The 21,305-nt window shown below is 34.5% G+C and overlaps 1 protein-coding gene across 4 annotated transcripts in view; it reads left to right on the top strand.

Annotated features, from left to right (window-relative positions):
- caly (ubiquitin carboxyl-terminal hydrolase calypso) overlaps window positions 1–21,305 on the top strand; it is a 237,532-nt gene that overhangs the window by 148,370 nt on the left and 67,857 nt on the right. For all 4 annotated transcript variants that reach the window (XM_090416009.1, XM_090416000.1, XM_090416026.1 and 1 more), the window contains exon 8: window positions 8,808–8,941. In XM_090416009.1, the coding sequence (XP_090272135.1) occupies window positions 8,808–8,941 (134 nt within the window). The remainder of the gene's footprint in view (window positions 1–8,807; window positions 8,942–21,305) is intronic.

Genomic DNA, 21,305 nt, shown 5'->3' with positions numbered 1-21,305 from the left:
AATGCAAAGCACATATCCTTATTTGTATAATGCTATACATTATGGGAAGGGTCACTACCCACACCAGTTTCGACCTTTATTGAGGTCTCATCAGTGGGAGCCAGACCCAGAGATGATACTAAGGTTGAAGTAATGCTGAAGTCATAATTTCTTATACAAGTAGCCAAAAAGTGTCACACCTTATTATTAAAATACTCTGGATTAGAGATAGTTGTTGGAAGTTTTCCCACTTGGTAAACTGCCTGAAGTATTTTCACTGAAATACTTCAGGCACAAACTTTGTTTGCTTACACTTGGATAAAGGATTAAACCAAGTTTATAATTTCTTAGTATCTTTAATTTATAGTATAACCAACTGGAAAAACTTCCACTTGGTTATACTATAACTTCTTTCTGAGTATGAGTTGTCCCAGTCCTGAAAATACTTCAGATGCAAGGTTTTAATCCTTTATCCAAGATACACTTGGATAAAGGATTGAACCAAGTATATAATTTCTTGGTGTCTTTAATTCAAAGTAGGGATGTTGTTGCCTCCAGTGAAAAGAAGATGCATAAACCTATTACATTACATACTAAGATTAAAATTGTTGAAAGTTTTTTCATTTGGTGTAACACCTTCTTCTTCTTTCAGGCTTCTCCACATGTCAGCAGATGCCTGTTCTCGGATTCCACTCTGTATAGTTCCTCCAGTCCTCATCCCATAAATCTCTATTTTCCATCACTGTCACAATGGTCCCTTTCCATGTAGCTCTTGGTCTTCCTCATTTTCTTCTTTCAGGGGATGACCAATTAATAATTCTCAATGGCCATCATTGAGAATTTGTCTAATATCATTGTCTGGACCTGTAGTATTTACTACCACCATACTTGATCATCTCTATTACCATTCCACCTTTCCATTTTTTGATGTTTGAACAGCCTTCCTCACCTCCTCCAATATCATTTCAAATGCTCTTTCTCCTAAACAACAGCCTCTCATTCTTCCCTATCCTCATGTAATGAAGATTCATAGTATCTCTTAAAATCTTGAAGGGAAATAATATTAAGTCCTGCTAAAGATGAAGAGACGTATCAGTAGCACAAATCTCCAGGCCTGAGAAGAGCAATTATATCTCGCCAGGTGTTTGATTTCACTGCACTTTCTTTTCCACACTTCTTCTTTAGCTTAATTACAATTCTTTTCACTTGTCTCTTAATATTGTTTTACTCCTCTCTGTTCTCAAAGATGTTATTGCTTAACCATCTCTTACATGCTCTCTTCTCTTCTATCTTCTCCTTCATTTGTTGACTCATCCATTCTATATTTCCTCGCCTCTTACCTTCCCTTCCAAGGACTTCTTTATAAAGGAGTGTCATATATGCATTTCTTATAAATGATCATACAACTCAGATAGATGCCAATCTCTTTCTGATTAAATCTAATTTCTGTTCAAGATGTCATATCTATAAATCTCGTATACTATCATTTTGTAACAGTCCTATTTTGTATCTGGAGATCTCAATAACTCTGTCATCTTCATCATCATGTAAAGTATTTGGCCTCCTAGATATAACAGGACACACAACCTTACCATATAATGATCTGCCCCACTTTCAGCTCCATGGAACATTCAACTACTGCTATTTGCTCCACTCTAGCTTCACCAGATCACTTAGTTACTTCAGACTTCTAGTTGATTGGATCCGTGTAACTGAAATCTAAGCACAAGTAAGATCCTAGATATATTTAATTTACTGTTACAATTGTTCGCTATCAGTTCTCAAAATTCAATCTTAAATTTCAACAATAATTAAGTAAATTGAATCTTCACACCTCTAGTATACACAAACAAAAAAACAGTTTAATAATCCTAAAATACATTAAACAAATTTACAATATTCTGAACTTTAACTACAACTTAAAATCTAAAAAGATAATTAATTATCACATCTTATCTGGTTTTAGGGCATAAAATATACCAGCTGTAAAGAACATTGTGTCTCTTAAATATGTCTGGATGTCTCTTGAATGAAACACTATTTCTTCGGTGAAAACAGTTGTTTTCTTGGAAACCATTTTATCTTGGAAATAACTGTAGATTTCCTAATCTTAGATGTATGAAAAGTTTACACTTTGCAATAAAGTCCTCAATGAACAGTGACATTCTTCCATCAATGCCTTCTAGAAAAATCTCACAAAAACTCTTCTTTTTACTTTAAGATTTACAATCTTTTTCCCTCTTCCTTTATGAAAGATTCCCAAGAAAAATGGTTGAACACACAAAAATCAACTTGCTCTTTCCTTACAAATATAAAAATCAAAAAAAAAAAAATCAACTAACGCCTTTTTATTCCCGTATATACGGGAGTAGGCGAGGCCATTTAGCCCTATCTAACTTTTGGAGACTGAGTGGGCAGTTCAATCTCCACTGGTACCCAATCAGAGACAGATGGCCCAAGGCTATCACTAATTAAGCGGTACGCAGTGAAGAGAGACGGCTCAAATGTGCCGCCATCTCGTGGTCTCTAACCCTAACACAATATATTTAATGTCTGAAATAATGTGGGTTCTACGGTCGATTTTCTTGAGTTTACAGGACGAAAAACCCGAGTTTCCGGGAGGAAAAACCTGCTTGCCCGTGCCAGAGATCGACTAACTCGGGAACCGGTCGAAAAAAGGCTTAGAAAAATTTCCTCTAGTCGCCGACTAGACTCGAAACCAAGACTTCCTTCGTGCGGCCTAGCGCGGTGGTGTGCAAACGCCACATCCACTGAGCTACACAGGCACTCTTACAAATATATAAATTGGAAATCTTTCATTGTATTTGAAATTATTGTGCAGTTACCATTTGATTCATGCATGGTCAGCAAGTTCTAACTGACCATATTTATGGTAACAGGTGTATTTTTTTTGTTTTTCTAGGCAGATGTTAGCTGATATCCAAGTCTGACCATATACGAGAGTGGTCTGAAAAGTTCTCAGCTTAACAATGAAAAAACGAATTTATAATTTCAAAATTATTTTTATTTTTCAACATAATTTCCCTTAAGACTAATACATTTATTCGAAGAAAAATTCTGACCAGTGAAGAAGAGTTTTAGTTTTGGGAAGAGATAGAAGTCAGGGAGGAGCCAAATCTGGGGAATAGGGTGGATGTTCCAACGAGTCATAGTGCAGATCCCTTAATTTTCCCATTGCCAAAACACCTTTGTGGACAGGTGCATTGTTCATGAAAGATGATTTTTTTCTTCTGGAAACCAGGTCTTTTCTCACGAATTTTTTTCATCTAGTCTGATTAAAAGATCGGAATAATATTCCCCGGTTACTGTTTTACCCTTTTCAAGATAATTAATAAACAAATGCCTTTAGCATCCCTAAACCCGATGCATGACCTTTCCTGCTGATAGAACCAACATTGTCTTCTTTAGCACTGAACAACCGTCTTCTGTCCACTGTTTGGATTCTGGTGTGTAATGGTGAATCCAAGTCTCATCCATAGTACCATATTTTTCCATAGATAACGCGCACCTCCCAACATTTTCATCACTCCTTTTGATGTATAGATAACACACATGCACCAACTAGTGGTAGAATTAGGAAGTATAGACAGAGGATGGAGGAATTCTTTAAAAGCACACGTGTTGCTACTAGCAGTGGTCGATTTTTTAATTCAAAATTTTACAATTTTTATATTATTGGGAGCACTGTAAAAAGGTAGGTAATGCAATTGATTCTTTCAATATTGAGTCTGATGAAGAATTTTTTTGATTTGAATAGTGTAATGTTCAATAAATATTAATACTTCTACTTCAGTTTTGTTATTACATTTGATATTTACCTTCCATACCTTTGAAATGTATAACGTGCATGTGTTATCTATCAAAAAATATGGTAATAAATCTTCACACAAAATCAGTTTTATTCTTGTTAGAAGGCTCCAAGCACTGTTCAGAGATTTTCATGCGAGTGCGTTTTTGATCTGCTGTGAATAAGCATGGCACCCATCTTTCACAAAGCTTTTTCATATGCAATTCTTCATGCAAAATATATCCTGCACGTTCTTTTGAAATGCCTGTAGTCTCAGCAATTTCACGCACTTTGACTCGCCGGTCATCCAATACCATATCGTGCACTTGATCAGTGATTTCTGGTGTTGTTACACTTTTGGATGTCCTTCATGTGGATCATCTTCAAGGCTGGTGTGGCCACATTTAAACTCGGCAGCCCATTTCTTAATCATCAAAATGAAGGAGAAGAGTTCCCAGAAACTTATGAACTTCGAATGAATTTCTTTTGGCGTTAAACCGTCTTTTACAAAGAATTTTATAACCACACGATACTCAATTTTATCCATTTCAAGGGATACAGTCAACACTTTTGCTTCAGACAGCTGTATAAAACAAACTACTTGATAGAATGACTTGCAATTTCACATGAATGCTTATGACAGATGTACCAACTTAAAAAAAAAAAAAATCTTGCCATTAGTGTTGCCATCTATGGTCAAGGCCGAGAACTTTTCAGACCATCCTCGTATGATAAGTGGCAGGAACAAGGGACTTTTTAAACACCTGATACTGATAGAGGAGGTAGAGGATCCTTGGGAGAGCAAATGAGAATAGCCAGCTTTAACTTTGAATGCCATAACTGAGATTGTGCTTTTTTTATGTTCTAGCTGTTTTTTTTTTCTAGCTAATTACTATATGGAGCAATGCTCCATATAGTAATTGGAAAAACATGCTCTTATATTATATTCAGGCAATGACAATCAAGGAAAAGGAGTAGCAGCCATAGTATTCAACACAAAATACGAGGCTAATCTTCTTGAATGGCAGTCAGTCTCAAGCAGAGTAATGTGGGCAAATATGAGAATGGGGAACTGGACAATGAGACTTATTTGTGCCTATGGTCCCACAGAAGGTTCTACTAAGGTAGAAGTGGAGGAATTTTTTGAGGCTTTAGAAAAACCAACTGACACAATGAAAAAGGAAAAGTTGGTCCTTGTTGGGGATCTAAATAGCAGAGTAGGAAATGATTGTGAGACATACAAAAATATTTTGGGAAAATTTGGAGAAAAGAGCAAAGCTAATAATAATGGCAAATATCTGTTGGATTTCTGCTCAGGACATGGACTGGTTATTACTAACACCATGTTCCAACATAAAAATGTACACAAATTCACATGGAGAGAAGAGGCTAGGAATAAGAAAAGTCTCATTGACTATGTTATTGTTGATAGTGATGTTTTCTCCCTGGTGCAGGACACCAGAGTGTACAGAGAATTTGAAATTGGAAGTGATCACTATTTGGTCTTGAGCAGGATAAAATTGAATTTCATATTGAAAAGAATAACATGTAAGAAAGTTTTAAAGCGAATAAAAGTTGAGCAGCTCTCAGATGTGAACTGTAGACTAAAATACAGAAATATTATTGAAAAGAAAATGAAAGAGTTTGAGAACACGAATCAAACCTTGGAGATTCACTGGCAAACTCTGAAGGAAACATTGATTGATTCTGCCAGAGAGGCATGTGGTGAGGTTGTGTGCAAGGATAAAAAAATCAGAACTCCCTGGTGGACACAGGAAGTTAAAGAGGCAGTGAAGGAAAAGAAGAAAGCATATCAAAAGTTCCTGGCAAATAAGTCAGCTTTTACTCTTACAGAATACAGAGACAAATGTAAGAAAGCTAAACAGTGTGTAAAACTAGCTAAACAAAAGTCGTGGGAGGACTTTGGCAAGAATATAGAAAATAAATATCAAGAAGGTGGCAAAATATTCTGGAGGTTGTTGAAGAAGCTTAGGAATGGAGGAAAGAGTGCTGTAAAAGGAATTAGAGATGATAAAGGTGAAATGAAAACAGGAGAAAAAGATATCCTTGAAGTATGGAGTAATTACTTTGAAAAACTGCTAAATGAAATAAGCAGTGATGACAGCACAGTGATAAAAAAACACTGACCAGGCATGCAGTCAGGAATACATATCCATACTTGAAGTAGAAAAAGCCATCAAAGGCTTGAAATGTGGAAAGGCAGCAGGAGTAGATGATATTCGACCAGAAATGCTGAAGTATGGTGGTATAAGAGTCTTACAGTGGCTGCACTGCATAGTTCAGAAAGCCTGGACAGAGGGACGAATTCCCGATGATTGGAGTAGAGCTCTCATAGTACCCGTATATAAAAAGGGAAATAAAACTGAATGTGAGAATTACAGAGGTATTTCCCTACTGAGTGTTCCTGGCAAGATCTATGCAAGTATACTTGAGAAACGGTTGAGAAGAATTGTGGAAGAAAAGCTTGGTGAAGAACAAGCTGGATTCAGGCCAAATAGAGGCTGTCAGGATCAGATCTTCACTTTACGGCAAATAGTCGAGAAAGCATGGGAATATAACAAAGATCTGTATTTAAGTTTTGTCGATTTGGAAAAGGCATATGACAAGGTGCCAAGAGAGAAGCTATTCAATACGCTGCAGTTATATGGTGTCAATGGGGCATTATATCAAGCAATACTTAGTCTTTATTTGAGTTGTGAGTCAGCAGTTAGAATTGAAGGAAGTACAGGAAGATGGTTTAATGTTAAATCTGGTGTGAGACAAGGATGTACATTATCCCCTCTGTTATTCATTATCTATATGGATCACATTATGAAGGAATGTGGTATTAAACCTGATATCAAAATTGGAGATGTTAATGTCAGCTCTTTGCTTTATGCAGATGATGTTATACTTCTAAATAAATCCGCTACAAGTCTGCAAGATTCTCTGACTAAATTGAATAGCTGTTGTAATAGATATGGTATGAAGGTCAGCAATAAAAAGACAAAGACAATGAAAATAGGCAGAATCATTGAAAATGTCAACTGGATTGTGAATGGAGAACCTGTGGAACAAGTAAAACATTTCAGCTACTTAGGCACAATTTTTACTGAAGATGGTAAACTAAATATAGAAATAGACAACAGAATCAGCAAAGCTGGTATGGTGGGAAGTCAATTGAATAAATTCATATGGAATAAGAAAGAAATTAGTCGGAACACTAAATTAGCTGTATATAAGACAGTGTTCAAACCAATTTTAACTTAAAACCAATTTTAACTTATGGATCTGAGAGCTGGGTCAGAAGTAAAACACTTGACCAAAGACTAGAGACCGCAGATATGAGAGTCCTGAGAAAGATTAGAGGCGTGAACAGATGGCATCAATGGCAATATCATATTAAAAATGAGGATATTAGGAAAGAACTTGACATTGTCAGCATCCAGGAATGCGTTAGCAGAGCTAATCTCAGATGGTATGGTCACTTAAATAGAATGGGAGAGGAAAGATTAGCAAAACAAGTGTTCTCTGCCAGGTTGGCAGGAAAACGACCCAGAGGAAGACCAAGATATAGGTGGATTGATACGGTACAAAGTGCCTTAGACGATAGAAATATAAGATCTGATAATGTTGGAGTTTTGACAAGTAACAGACTGATTTGGAGGAAAATTGTAAATAGGAAGTTAGTAATGATGTAATTTTTCATGTAGTACTGTCATATCCTGTACTCCCCTTGAGGGTACATGGCAGGAATTTGATGATGATGATGCTCTTGACACTGCAATTCTCAAACCTTCTATCTGGTAGAAATATATTGATGATGTGTTCTCTATTTGGTGACACAGCTCAGACATGTTAGACTTCTTCCTCCTCCATCTCAACAGACAGCACCCCCAGAATCTAGTTCACTATAGAAATAGAAAATAATAGTAATCTTCCTTTTCTGGATAATCTTAATTACATGTCTTTCCAATGGCACCTTCTTAGTTTACAGAAAATCTACCCATATAAATACAAACATTTATCCTTTCAGTGATATGGTGTTATCAAATCCCTCGTTAATAGAGCCTCCAATCTCTGTTCCACCAAGACTGATCTTTCTGCTGAACTCTTCTTTATTCACCAGACTTTCCTGTGTAATGGTTACAATGCCAAAAAAGGTCCACAAATTCTCTGCCACAACTGCCTCCTCTCAACATGTTTACTATAGTAATACTATCATTGTTCCTTACATTTAGGGCACCTCAAAAAAAAAAAAAAATAGCCAGAACTTGAAAAAAGCACAATCTCTGCATGGCATTCAAGCCTTTTCTAAAGCTATCTATTCTCATCTGTTCTCCCAAGGATCCTCTATCAGTGCCAGGTGTTTACAAAGTTTGTTGTTCCTACAACGTATCATATTATGGTCAAAATGGGAGATCTGCCTAGAAGAACATAAAACATACATCTGTCACCATAAGTATGGTCAGTCAGGGCTTCCTAAATTGGATACTTTCCACAGAATGAAATGGGTAAAGACTTTTTTTTTAGAATCAACAGCAGAATTAAAACACCAACCTAATCTTAATAAATATGGTTGTATTAAACTTCCCAAGATTTGGGAAACTGTAATTCTTAGTACTTCCACCCAACACAGATAAGACTACCCTATGTTACCCATAGAGGGTGCATCCACATAGGACTTTCGGTTTTCAGTCTAATCTTTTCCACTTAATGTTTGTGCAAATTTGTGTGCTTATGCAATTTTAATATTGTTTCTCTGACAATGTCTCAATGACTGAGATGAAATATAGGAATGATTAAACAGTTGTTTAATCATTTATATATGCTGCTGTATTTTTTTCATTAAACCCATAATAGATCTCTAAATTGTTTTATATGTCACTTGCTGTTTCATTTATTTATTTATTTATTTTCTTTTATTATTTCATACATATTATATCTCATAATAAAATATGCTGCTCTTCTTTATAATGTGAAATATATTATAGAGTACTCAGTCTGTATTTTCTTTTAGCTGGTAAAATTAACCCATCCTGAGCTTACTTCAGATGATCATGCTGCATATATTGCTGCAATGAATAAGGGCAAAAAGCAGAAGGATGTTGAATCAAGCACTAAAAGTGAATTAGAAGTTATTCCTGCTCAGAGGTATATTTGTCTGTGTAAATATTAACTTAAAGCTGTAGATATCAGGATTGACACAAGTTCTGAAATTTTTTGTAAGAATTATATGATATGTTAAAATTTTCTGTTTTATTTTCTTATTATGTAATATTATTTTCAGTTATGGTAACCTTACTTCTCGTCCTACAACATCATCTTCATTAGTCTCTGATATATATATATATATATATATATATATATCTTTAATGAGTGTCCTAGATACTATAATAGATCACATAATTAAGCTAGTTATCGAACAACAATAGGAATTGAATTAGAAAACAGAGGTGCAAACTTAATTTGGAATCCCACTAGGTATACAGTCACATTTTTTTGGATTAAAACTATTGATTAAATTAAAATATATGAGAGATAAATTATTTAATACAATTGAGGATAACAATTTCTCAAACTTTTGGAATACTGAGGCAGTTGTTATGATTAAAATTAGGTCTACAAAGTAAGGCTTCAGCACTTTCTTTATATAACTGTTCATGTTTATATGTGGATCCATTTAGTAACTTGGCATTTTGTCATGGGATCCTCCAGTTAGCACTTTCGATTCCATGTTGTTCAAGGCCAGATTTTGAGGTTTGATAAGATGGATGTGGTCTTGATGTTCAGAGATACATTTATTTATTGATCTTCCTGTTTGTCCATAGTTAGACAAGTTACATAAATATGGCATTTTGTATGCACCAGGTAGCATCATTGATGAGAGTTTGTCTTTTGGAGAAGGTAACAAGTTGTGAATTTGATTGATGGATTTATAGGCAGTAATGAGTTAATATTTTTTCATAATTTTGGCCACCCATTCAGAGATGCCTTTAATATATGGTATAGGAGTCCTATGGGCTTCTTCTTGTCTGGGTTGCTTTATAGGAAAGTGGTTGATTATTTTTTGGGTTATTTTATTATATCCATTTAGTAAGGTTCTTGGACAATTTCCAATTGTTGTTTTAGAAATTCTTCAGAAGAACAAATGTTGTGTGCTCTGGATACTATTGATTTTATGGTGCATATTTTGAAGATGGGTGGTGAGCTGATATATTGTGGATATAATAACCTGAAAAAGTTTTTTTTTTTTTAAATAAATGTATCTCTGAACATCAAAACCACATCCATCTTATCAAATCTTATAAATCTGGCCTTGCACAACATGGAATGGGTAATACTAACCATAGGATCCAGTGGCAAAATGCTAAGCTACTACATAGATCCATATATAAACATGAACGTTTACATAAAGAAAGTCCTGCAGCTCCATAGGTCTCACTTTTCACCATATTATATAAGAATGGCATTATTAGCCTTTTTAAGTGAAAAGCAGATCTCATATAATGCTGTATAATCAATTATAGAGAAGATTGATTAGCAAAACAGCTCATATAGCTTAGCCAGTTTTGATGACCCCTTTTTTTTTTGGAAAGACCCGAATTCAAATCTTCTGGGACAAGAACAATCTTCATCAGGGAATTTATTCAAAGATGAGTTAGCTAGGCCCACATGGAGGTGGCACGTGTTTTTCCTCCCTCCTGGAAACTTGGGTTTCGTGGAGGTTTGCAGTTTCGCTCTACTGAACAAGTGAAATAACCAGAGGAAAAAAAGACAACATGCAGTTAATTATCTAAATTTTTTAACATTTAATCTTAATTTTAATTGTGGCTTTATTTGTCATCTTATTTTTTTATTTTGTATCCGCTCGTAAGGTGGTTACAAAATAAAAGCACATGACTTGGCTCTGTAAATAGGATTAACATTCTTTGCTCTAGCTTCACCTCATGATTATGCATATATTGATGATGGCCAGTTAGTTTCTGGTCAAAATATTTGCAATAATAATAATAATTATTATTATTATTATTATTTATTCTTGTAAATACTTGTGCCTTTATTATGTCACAAGTGCCATTAAAACTTCATAATATGCTATGCATATAGGATTAACTGCCTATTAGTGCATTAATTGTTTCAAAGAAGCAAGATTGCTTTGCTATGACCAGCCATTCAGACTAACACATGAAAGCAAGAATACTTTATTAGAAAAGCAAATGTCTGACCTAAGAATGTCCTGAGACGCCTTGAAAACTAATATGATACTTTTATCAGTTTCTTAGAAACTAAAATATAAAAACCAGGAATATTGGAGAACTGACATTACAGGACAATTTATAAGTATGCATCCTATGAAATGCTCCTAATAATGAACATTTAATTGTATTGGAATATCGTATTTGTAGGGGACATATTAGTGAATTATGTTGATAGATTTAAAATGAGATTAAATCTTCTTTTACACTAAATTGTTGTGATTCACTTATATAACTTATCTTTTTATACTTAGGGGAGGAGGGTTACATTACAAGAATCTGTAATGTAATCTGAATCATATCTCTCTCTCTCTCTCTCAATCCATGATATTAAATGATGTAATTTATAGCATTTTGACCTTTTGTATGCAGATCTGGTTGGCCAAGTGATTAGCTTACCCACTCTCCAACCTACAGGCTATGGGTTCAAATCCTGCTGTGGGCATGGATGCTTGTGATTGTAATAAATTTAGTTTAATCCTTTATCCAAGTGTAAGCAAACAAAGTTTACGCCTGAACTATTTTCAGGACTGAGGCAGCTCGTGGTAAAGGTGGACCGAGCTCTCATCGTTCCTTGTCTCAGTATCTCCCATAATGCAAAGCACATCTCCTTGCGGACATGTATAATGCTATGCATTAAGGGAAGGGCCACTATCCAGACCAGTTTCGACCTTTATTGAGGTCTTGTCTGGCTCCCACTGACGAGACCTCAGTAAAGGTTGAAACCGGTCTGGGTAGTGGCCCTTCCCTTAATGCATAGCATTATACATGTCTGCAAGGAAATGTGCTTTGCATTATGGGAGATACTGAGACAAGGAGTGATGAGAGCTCAGTCCACCTTTACCACGAGTTGCCTCAGTCCTGAAGATACTTCAGGTGCAAACCTTTGTTTGCTTACACTTGGATAAAGGATTAAACTAAATTTATTATAATAACTATAACACTTTTTTTGAAGGTTAGTCAAGTGAGTTTTAATTTATCGTCCTACATGTTTCACCTATTTTGTTGAACGGTCGTCCGTTCAACAGGAATCCTAAATAAGAATCAAGGTCTAATCCTACCGGAAATTTAGAAAGCTTTAATCAGATCACTAAACATCAAAAAAATGAACTTTCACGCCAATTACATTATGTCTCGCAACAAATAAATCATGTTCCCGAGACACGTGCATTGTCTCGCACAATACTAATTTGTATGAATTAGAACTGTCAGTTAAAAACCTAGTCTGTTACCTTCATATAGCTTACCAATTGTATTCCCTGAAGATGCCGATAGCAAAAATTAGTGAAACAGGTAGGGACAATAAATTAAAACTCACTTGACTAACCTTCAAAAAAAGTGTTATAGTTCTTATACAAGTAGTCAAGAAAGAAAATCACACTAAATTTATTATAGTTTAACCAAGTGAGAAAAAACTTCCAATATTTGTGATTGTCTTTAGGTGGAAGGTGAATGTTTGCTTGGTGTCAGACCACTGCCCCACTTACGGAGGCCTGGTGTGGCTTGAAAAAGTTCTTTGTTTAAGTATAGTTTCTGGGAAAATTCCCATGTTACTCCTCTTAAACACTATTAATATAATTACGGCTATTATAGCCTATTTTTGTTTAGGAGTGTCCCTTATTTTAAAACATTGGCTAACATTACTCAAAAAAGGGGTATATATATATATTTTTAGAGCATTATGGGTGAGTATAGAAGGCAATTATGGCAGAATAAAAGAGGTGGAAAAACTTTTGTATATGCCTTGTTTTTGGTTCTATGATGCCTTCCAATTCCAAGATCCTGCTGAAGGTTGTTTATAAACGGGGGAAGGAACATGGGGGGAGTGTTTTGACGCGGGAAATAAGTTTGGAAACCTAGGTTACTATTAATAATATATATATAAATATATATATATATATATATATATATATATATATATATATTGTTTAGGGCCGCATTTTTTGTGGGGGGAAACAAAGGGGAATGGTATCCTTACGTGGAAACTGGGACAGGGGTCAACGGGGTGTAGACCGTTTCGGTCGTCGTCTGACCATCATCGGAATCTTGTCGGAAGGCATTCCGACAAGATTCCACCACACACACACAAAAAATGCGGCCCTAAACAAAATAATATATATATTATTAATAGTAACTCAGGTTTCCAAACTTATTTCCCACTTTAACCCTCCCGTTTATAAACAACCTTCAGCAGGATCTTGGAATTGGAAGGCATCATAGAACCAAAAACAAGGTATGTACAAAAGTTTTTCCACCTCTTTTATTCTGCCATAATTGCCTTCTCTACTCACCCATAATGCCCTAAATATATATATATATATATACACACACCCCTTTTTTGAGTAATATTAGCCAATGTTTTAAAATAAGGGACATTCCTAAACAAAAACAGGCTATAATAGCCATAATTATATTAATAGTTCTTTGTTTAGTCTCTAGAGCAGGGTTTCCAGATTATGTAAAAAAAAATGAAAAGTACAAAAAAAAATATAAAAATTGATAAAAATAGAAAAAAAAATCCTTAGCCCACCCACGGTACAAATTGTACTATAGGTTTATAAAATAACCTTTTGTGGGTGGGAAACAACGTAAAAAATAAATAAATAAATTATTTTTATTTATTTATTTTTCTACATACACTGGAAGCGCTGCTTTAGTGACCAAACAGTGAACTTTTTCGAAAAAAATCTAGGCTTAATAAGTATGGAGGTAGTCTTGCACCAGACAATGAAATTTGCCTCATACCTAAAGGCAATCATAAACATCCATAGCTACGCTGGGAACCCACATCCTTCTGGTATGCTAACCACTCAGACAACGAAGCCAGCAATTTCCCCATAAAAAATTCAGGATGGTATTGAATTTCTCATTCAAATATTCAAAAAATGGTTCCAGATTCTAAATCTGCACAACAGCAGGTTTAATCATTTTCCTTCCAGTGTGTCAGATATATAGAAATAGTAAATATTAAAGATCCAACCTTTAAAATCAGAGAGCTTATGAGGAATATAGTCCTGCATCAGAGTTGTCTTAGCTTGCATACTACTTAAAAGAAAACAAGCTCTCTGGTTAGAATTATAAAACTTTCATTGTTTCTATGTACATTTGGCTTTTTTAATAATGTTGGATCTTTAATATTCACTATTTTTATATAATTTTCATCACCGACATGAAGCTGTATGGCTCTTTCTTTATTAATTACTTTTACATATTGACTGAAAGTTCACGTATGAAAAATACAACAATCTGACATTTGATTGCTTTAGCATTGAATGACAGTTTTTGCTCTCTTAAAGTCTATCTGGGCTCAAAAGAGAATCAGCCAGTTCAAAAACAGCTGTTAGACCAGTGAAACCTTTATCAAGTGCATTAATTAAAAAGTAAATATACAGATGCTTGGGCAGAAGTCATGTTCTTTTAAGTAGTAGAAGCTAATGCAACTCTGATGCTAAGGATTGTATTCTCATCAGCTCTCTGATCAAAATTCCAAAAATTTCATAATTTCTACATACATAACATACATTCAGCTTTGAAATAATGCTGGATCTTTAATATCCGCTATTTCCGTATATTTTAAGTTACCAAAGTGAAGCTGTATGGCGTTTTTTTTTTTTTTTAATTAACTGAGTTAAATAATTTAAAGAATGTAATCTTTAAGCACAAATTTCTGAAAATTATCCTAAAAAAAAAGAAAGTAAGCACAAATAATAACCATTTGCAATATTGTTTGTAAGTTGCTTCATCAAGCAAAGCATCTCCTATCTGGAAAAAAATAGTCCTTGAAATTCAGAACTAAGGATAAACTTTATTTGCTTTAAGCATAAAAGTTATGTATATATATGTTTAGGTGATTATCTGGAAATTTTGTGAATGTTTCTTTTATTAATTACTTCTAAGTTTGACAGAAATATTTTAGTAGTTTTTGTTAATTATTGAAAATATTTAAAATTAGCCATATTTATGTATTTATTCTCTGAACAAATTTAGTACTTGTAAACTGAAAAGATTGGTTTTATTTCTATGTCAATATTGCTTACTATTAAAAAAATATGTGTAGTGTTAAACATAAAAATTGACGTCTTGAATGTTGGAAGCTTTTCCACTTGGTTATATTATAAATTAAAGATACCAAGAAATTATATACAGGTAGTCCTTGACTTACGACGGGGTTATGTTCCAATCTCTCCATTGTAAGTCGATTCTGACGTAAGTCGAGGACTTTTGTTAATTCTTGATTTGTTTGATTTCTGTTATAATATTTTCATAAATTAAATTTCTATATAAGTTAAAATGGTGAAAAATGTATAAACTTGCATAAACATTTATAAATTATTTATTAGCACATACAAATACATAAATACAAAATTAAGAAAGAAAAATTTAAGAAAAAAATACATAAACGCATATCAAAAATGGTGCACTTACTTTACTTTGAAATTCATTTAAATATTAGTTAACATAAACAAAAAACTTATTAACAGTGTCTTTAATTAAACAGGTGAGTAACTGTCACTTATGTGGACGATATGGTTATTTCTAGCGATTGGGAATAGAAATAAGAAAATTAGTTGATGTTGTCTATTGGGTTTCTTTCTTTCTTCATATATTTCGTGATGACACCTGACTGCTTCTCGAATTTGCTTTTCGACTTTGGTGAAGCGATCAGTGTCTTGATCCATATTTTCGAGTTGCTGAAGTCCTTGATTTAGTTTAGAAAATACTTCAGCTAATCCTTTTACAGTAAATGTTTTTAACGATTTCTCTTTTTCATCTTCCTCGTTTTTCCTTTCTTCTCCTACAACTCTTTCGTTTTGGAAAATCATGTCTTGATCGGTCAGTTCACCTTCCTCGTGATCTGCTAATTCTTCTGTATTGGTAATTTTGATTTCTGAATCCAGTTTTCTTGCAATTTCAACGATTTCTTCACCAATTTGTTCTAACATACTATGCTCATTATACTCTTCGAGTGTCTCCTGCGGTAATAACTTCTTCCAAATTCCTCGCATACATTGTTCTGATACTTCCTTCCATGAAGTTCCAATGTTCTGGATATATTGTTTAATATCGTAATTTTTTCAAAGCTCGCGTAATGTTATAGCATCATTGTCCATTGCTGTTTATTGCTTGATAAAATGTAGTTTTCAGGTAATATGTCTTGAATGTAGCAATCGCACCTTGATCCATAGGCTGAATCACAGCTGTTGTATTGGCGGTAGATACATCACATTTATATTTTCATTTAAATCGTCGATGTGAAGAGGATGTCCTGGGGCATTGTCAAGCAGCGATAGAATTTTAAAAGGAATGTTTTTTTCAAGACAGTAGGCACGTACTTCTGGAATAAAACAATTTAAGAATCAGTCTTCAAATAAAATAATTGTCATCCAAGCCTTAGGATTACTCCTGTAGTACACCGGCAATTTATTTTTGTCAATGTTTTTCAAAGTTCTAGGGTTTTGTGAACGGTGAACAAGAAATGGTTTTAATTTAAAACCAGCAGCATTTCCTCCAAGAAGAAGCATAATCCTATCTTTAAATGCCTTAAAACCAGGCACCGATGTAGCTTCTCTGTGAATGTAAGTTCATTCTGGCATTCTTTTCCAGAACAGTCTGGTTTCATCCACGTTAAAAATCTGCCCTAGCAAATATGCTTCATCTTTTATCATCTCTTTCAGATTTTTCTTGAAAATTTCAGCACTTTCAAAATCGGAACTAGCAGCTTCTCCCAGTATTCGTATGTTATGTAAGCTAAATCGGCTTTTGAATTGATAAAACCAACCTTTACTAACGTTAAATGTATGCTCGCCATATTTATATTCTTGTTGTTACCTTAAATTGTCAAATAGGCTGCGTGCTTTTGTTTGAATCATAAACAAACTGAGAGGAATATTCTTGTTGATTTGTCCATCTATCCATATCATTAAAAGCTTCTCCATTTCATGAATTGGCCCTTCTTTGTTTTTCGTTAAAATTGTACATTTCATATTAACTGCCCCTTTAGCTGCCTCCATTATTCTCGATTTATCTTTTATGATTGTTGAAACAGTTGAATGCAATAGTTTTTCTTCTCGTGCTATATCACAGACTTTCTTTCCTATGTCACATGCTTTAATCACCTTCATTTACATCTAAACTTAAAGCTTTCCTCACTTTCTTTTTTATGTTGGAATTTTCATCAGTAGTTTTACTTCTCTTACTGGACATGATAGGGGGTTACGACGAGATACAAAAATTGCAACGAGAGAAAAACGAACACTTCGACTGCTGATTAGCAACTAATGTGCCAAAGGCTATGATAAGTTAGAAGTGGATGAATCATAGCAGAGGCTATTACTTATTGGTGATAGGCTTTGCTTGTCGACTAATGGCGACACTGCAATGCGTATACAAAAGCAGTGTGATATACTGTATGTATGTATATGCTGGCAGCAAAGTTAAATTAGAGAATTTTTAATAATAATAATTTCTGGCAACAAAGTTAAATTAGAGAATTTTTAATAATAATAATTTTGGCCGTCGTAAGTCGAGGACTACCTGTATTTGGTTTAATCCCTTATCCAAGTGTAAGCAAACAAAGTTTGCACCTGAAGTAATTTCAGGACTGAGCAACTCGTATATAGGAGCTAATGACTTTACATCACTTGCCTTAGTATCCCATAATGTAAGGCACATATCCTTTCGGGTATGTATAATACTATGCATTATGGGAGGGTCATTACCAGACCGATTTCAATCTTTATTGAGGTCTCCTCTGTAGAGCCAGACCCTTCCCATAATGCATAGCATTATACATACCCATAAGAATATGTGCTTTGCATTATGGGATACTAAGGCAGTGATGGGAAGTCATTAGCTCCTATATACAAGTTGCCCAGTCCTGAAATTACTTCAGGTGCAAACTTTGTTTGCTTACACTTGGATAAAGGATTAAACCAAGTGTATAATTTCTTGGTATCTTTAATTGATCACTTGAATGGTATCTTTATTTTTCAACCAAGAGGCTGCGGGTGTTCAAATTCCACTGTGGCATGAATATCTATGAAAGTCTTTAGGTGATAGATGATTATTATCACATAAGATCACCTTATAAAAGCACCATGGTTAGTATTGTCTCTGCAACAGAATTATTTAATACTTGGTCTTTCATGTATACTAATGTACTACATGTTTCCAACCTTTCATGGGTATGATCATTATTATTTATTTTTAAAAAAAGAGAGAGAGAGAAGAGGCTTTTTTTACCATGATTCTTCCTGTCTCAATAAATCAGCTTATACAAACACCAATATCATATCTATTTTATTCTTCTTGGTCTCAATAACCAGTTTTGTCAGCATTTGTTGCTATTGCCACTTCATTAGTGGCTAAAATGCCATAACTTATTTCTGTTAGGAAATTGAAGGTTGGCTAATGAAATGGTGGAACACCAAAGCTATTCCATTCCATTTGCCAACTTTCATTCTTCACCTTGGTGAAGAATGAAATTCTTCTATTTCATCCATAATTCATCAGAACTCTCTTCCTTGGTTATAAGTATACTGTGTATTGCGACTGATCATAGGGTTAGGTAATACAGGTACCCGACTCTAGAGACTAAACATTCTTTCTCAGATTATACGTGGTCTTCAGTAAGACAGAATAGATGATCTCACACCAAGTACAAATGTACAAATCTGTATTATGTACAAATTCTCGTACATAATACAGATTATAGACAAGGCTGAACTTGTCCATTAACAAATGAAAGAAAGCAAGAGGGAATGATGGGGATAGGATGGGGAAAATGACATTCATACACCATTATAAACAATTGAAAGCTTAGGCAAGAAAATTTGGTACAGTAAATAATAGTGGAAGCAACATGCAAAGGATAATTACCTCTTACCAGTCACTTTCAAAGACAAAACAAGAATATAATAAATACAACAAGACTGTACTGGTAACCCACTATTTAAACCAAATAGCTGAGTGTAGACAGTCATGTATTTAGGCTTAAATACATGACTGTCTACAAAAGCTTATTTATTGGTTCATTGGAACAAATACACCACCAATAAAGACCCAGGTGTTGCTTCAGTGACTGCCATTTCACTCTATTCACACCATAATGAACCTTATTTAACTGTGAAGTATTGTATACATAGACAGATTGGTTTGAGTTTTGAGCATGCTGCCATATTGTAGAACATGGTTGCTCACTAAGGATGATTCACTAAGTGAAATATGATGTTTTATAGCAGGCATATAATTTATGAAAGATTGTGTTCCAAGTTTGGGATATTTAAAACCTAAGCTTAGGTTTTATAATGATAATCAAATGATCATCCCAGTAATTAACTTTAATGAAAGTACAGGTATTTTGTATACGGAAAATAGCAGTACATCATTGGTGTATTGAAATCAAATAGAATCAAAGAACAAGAATACAGGTTTAGCAATTAAAAATAGTTGTTGTGAGCTAGAAATTAATGTATTAATAAATAATATTGTCACCTGTGTAGCTCATTGGAAGAGGCATGTGGCGTGCATAGCACTAGGTTGCCTGAAGAAAGGGTGTCGTAAGTTCAATTCTAATCGCTGACTAAAGGAATTTTTATTAAAGACTTTTTTCATCTGGTTTTCGAGTTAGTTGATCTTTGGCACAGGAAATCAGGGTTTTTTCCCCCAGAAACTTGAGTTTTTCATCTGAATTCAAGATAATTGACTGTAGAACCGACACGATTTCCAGGGTCCATGAGATGGCAGCAGTTATCATCCATCTTTCTTCACCAGCTGTCACATATAATTAGTGATAGTCTTGGGCCAGTTATCTCTGATTAGCAACCATTAGAGATTGAACTGCCTTCAGTCTCCAAAAGTAAGATGGGGCTGAAAACATCCTCACCTACTCCCTATAGAGGAAAAAAAGGCATTAGCTGATTTTTATAATATTAAAACTATTTTTGATGTTTACATAAAGTAAGAATCTCCCAAAATTTTCAGAGAGAGAGAGAGAGAGAATTGTTCTGATTCAGGTTAGGCTGATGTAAAAGAGCTTTGCAACTTTCTTTGATAAGGCATTCATATTTAAGACTACTTCTATGGCGAAGATGAGCTTCATCCCACTGGGTACTGTGTTTAGTGTCGGTACTATGCTGTGCCAGACCAGACTTTTGAGTTTTTGCGTATTCAGTACAGATGTCCATTAATTGTTTTTTCCACATAACAGCCTCTCTGCCTAAAGTATGTCATATTACATTCAGAAGGAATCTGATGAACACCAGCTAACAATTGAGGTGACAATTTGTCTTTGTAGATGGTAACAGATGAGAAATTTTGTTGATAGGAAAATATGTGGGAATAAGGTGATACTTCTCCAAATTTTACCAAGTTGTTCAGAGATACTAGAAATATAAGAGATTGGAACTCTTCAGTCTGTTGAAGAATCATTAGGTGATTAGACCATAGGAATCAGTTATCTGCTGGATTTGATGAGGGTTGTAACCATTTAATTTCATTAAAGTTTTGATAGTAAGAAGTTCTTATTGTAAACTTGAGGGAGAGGAGCATACATAATGTGCCTCTGTTAATTAAAGACTTCATAACATAAATTTTTTGAGAAGTATGATGAGCAGTTTTTTGATGATTGTATCTGCCAGTAAAGGTAAGTTTTCCATAAACACTGGTTGACAAAAGATCCATAAAAAAAACTTGCACAAAGGTCGCCTGGAACTCGCATGATTTTTATTCACTCAAGTTTTTCCTTGATATGGAATCAAAGTCAGGTGACACACCAGTTTTCATGTGGCAGCCATTGAAGTAAGGGTGTGTTAGAATTGCATCATGGAGCAAATATCTGTGGTAAAATTTTCCTGTATATGGAATCAAAGTTAGGTGACACACCAGTTTTCATGTGGCAGCCATTGAAGTAAGCGTGTGTTAGAATTGCATCATGGAGCAAATATCTGTGGTAAAATTTTCCTGTAAATTAAAAAAAACTACTACAGAAGTGTACCAAGACCTAAAAAAGTTTACAGTGATGACTGTCTGAGCCATGTACAAGTGTTCTGGTGGTTTTCAACGTTTAAAGAAAGGTAGAGAGTCCCTGAAGGATGAACCATGCTGTGCACGGCTAGTTTCTGCATGGACAAATGAAAATGTGGTGAAAATTGGGGAAATTATTGCCTATGACAGGCAAATAACCACTAGGCTACTTGCTGTACATCTTGGTGTTGGTAAAGAAACAGCCAGATTAATATTAGAAAGAGATTTGCACAACA

Source organism: Typopeltis vanoorti, chromosome 1 (assembly GCF_054136105.1).
Source record: "Typopeltis vanoorti isolate ZY-2024b chromosome 1, IOZ_Tvanoo_1.0, whole genome shotgun sequence".
In the NCBI taxonomy this organism is placed as follows: Eukaryota; Metazoa; Arthropoda; class Arachnida; order Uropygi; family Thelyphonidae; genus Typopeltis; species Typopeltis vanoorti.
This window is presented reverse-complemented; position numbering and strand designations above follow the sequence as displayed.